This window comes from Aptenodytes forsteri, unplaced genomic scaffold, assembly GCF_000699145.1.
Source record: "Aptenodytes forsteri isolate BGI_AS27 unplaced genomic scaffold, ASM69914v1 Scaffold329, whole genome shotgun sequence".
NCBI lineage: Eukaryota > Metazoa > Chordata > Aves > Sphenisciformes > Spheniscidae > Aptenodytes > Aptenodytes forsteri.
In genome coordinates this window covers 350,810-351,710 of record NW_008796200.1, presented here as the reverse complement: position 1 = coordinate 351,710, position 901 = coordinate 350,810, and the positions used below count along the sequence as shown (strand labels likewise).

General features: G+C 49.2%; 1 protein-coding gene across 1 annotated transcript in view; it reads right to left on the bottom strand.

The window, feature by feature from the left end:
* VPS51 (VPS51, GARP complex subunit) overlaps positions 1-901 on the bottom strand; it is a 17,455-nt gene that overhangs the window by 3,986 nt on the left and 12,568 nt on the right. Inside the window, exon 3 of the mRNA XM_019474351.1 lies at positions 5-179. Within this exon, the coding sequence (XP_019329896.1) occupies positions 5-179 (175 nt within the window). The remainder of the gene's footprint in view (positions 1-4; positions 180-901) is intronic.

Below are 901 nucleotides of genomic sequence, written 5' to 3'. Positions count from 1 at the left end.
TGGAGGGGTCGGCCGGGGGCAGCTCGGCCTCCAGCGCTGCCAGCTCAGCCTCAAGGCGGGCGCCAGCGTGGCTCAGGAACTCCTCGCACAGCTCCTCGGGTGGCTCTTCCAGCTGCCACAGCATCTCCACGCACTCGGTGAGCTCCTTGGGGTCCAAGGTGTCATCCCTGGGGGGGGTGGGGGAAATGAGGGGGTTACTTGGGGATGGTGGGAGGTTCCGGGGTTAACAGTGGCACAGCAAGAAAACAGGGAATAAGCAATAAAAGTCATCAGTAGGCTTCAGAGTAAACAGTAATTATTAAAAAAACAAAGGAGAAAAAAAAAATACTTAATAGCATCAGCATATTCCAAAGTAAACAGTGGTTATAGTAATAAAAAACTCACTAAAAATCATCAGTAGGTTCCAAAGTTATCCTTTTACCATAAACACATGAGAAAAAACCCCTATGACGTAGCCTTTTAAAAGCTCTCAGTAGTAGTCAGAATTATCGCCCTTACTCTATGAATGTTCTGCACAAGGGATGGTTCCTGGGGTTGCTATCAATATGCTCCAGGGTAAATGTCCCCCTCCCTAGGATGTTTCTTGGGGGCTGTTATCATTAGGCTCCGGATTTAACACCCCTGACCCCTTGAAAAGCTGTCTCCTGCAGCTGTTATCAGCAGGTTTCAGCGTTAACGTACCACAACGACCATCACCCCCCCCAAGAACTATCAATATGCTCCAGGGTAAATGTCCCCCTCCCTAGGATGTTTCTTGGGGGCTGTTATCATTAGGCTCCGGATTTAACACCCCTGACCCCTTGAAAAGCTGTCTCCTGCAGCTGTTATCAGCAGGTTTCAGCGTTAACGTACCACAACGACCATCACCCCCCCCAAGAAGGCTGTTTACTGGAATACATAT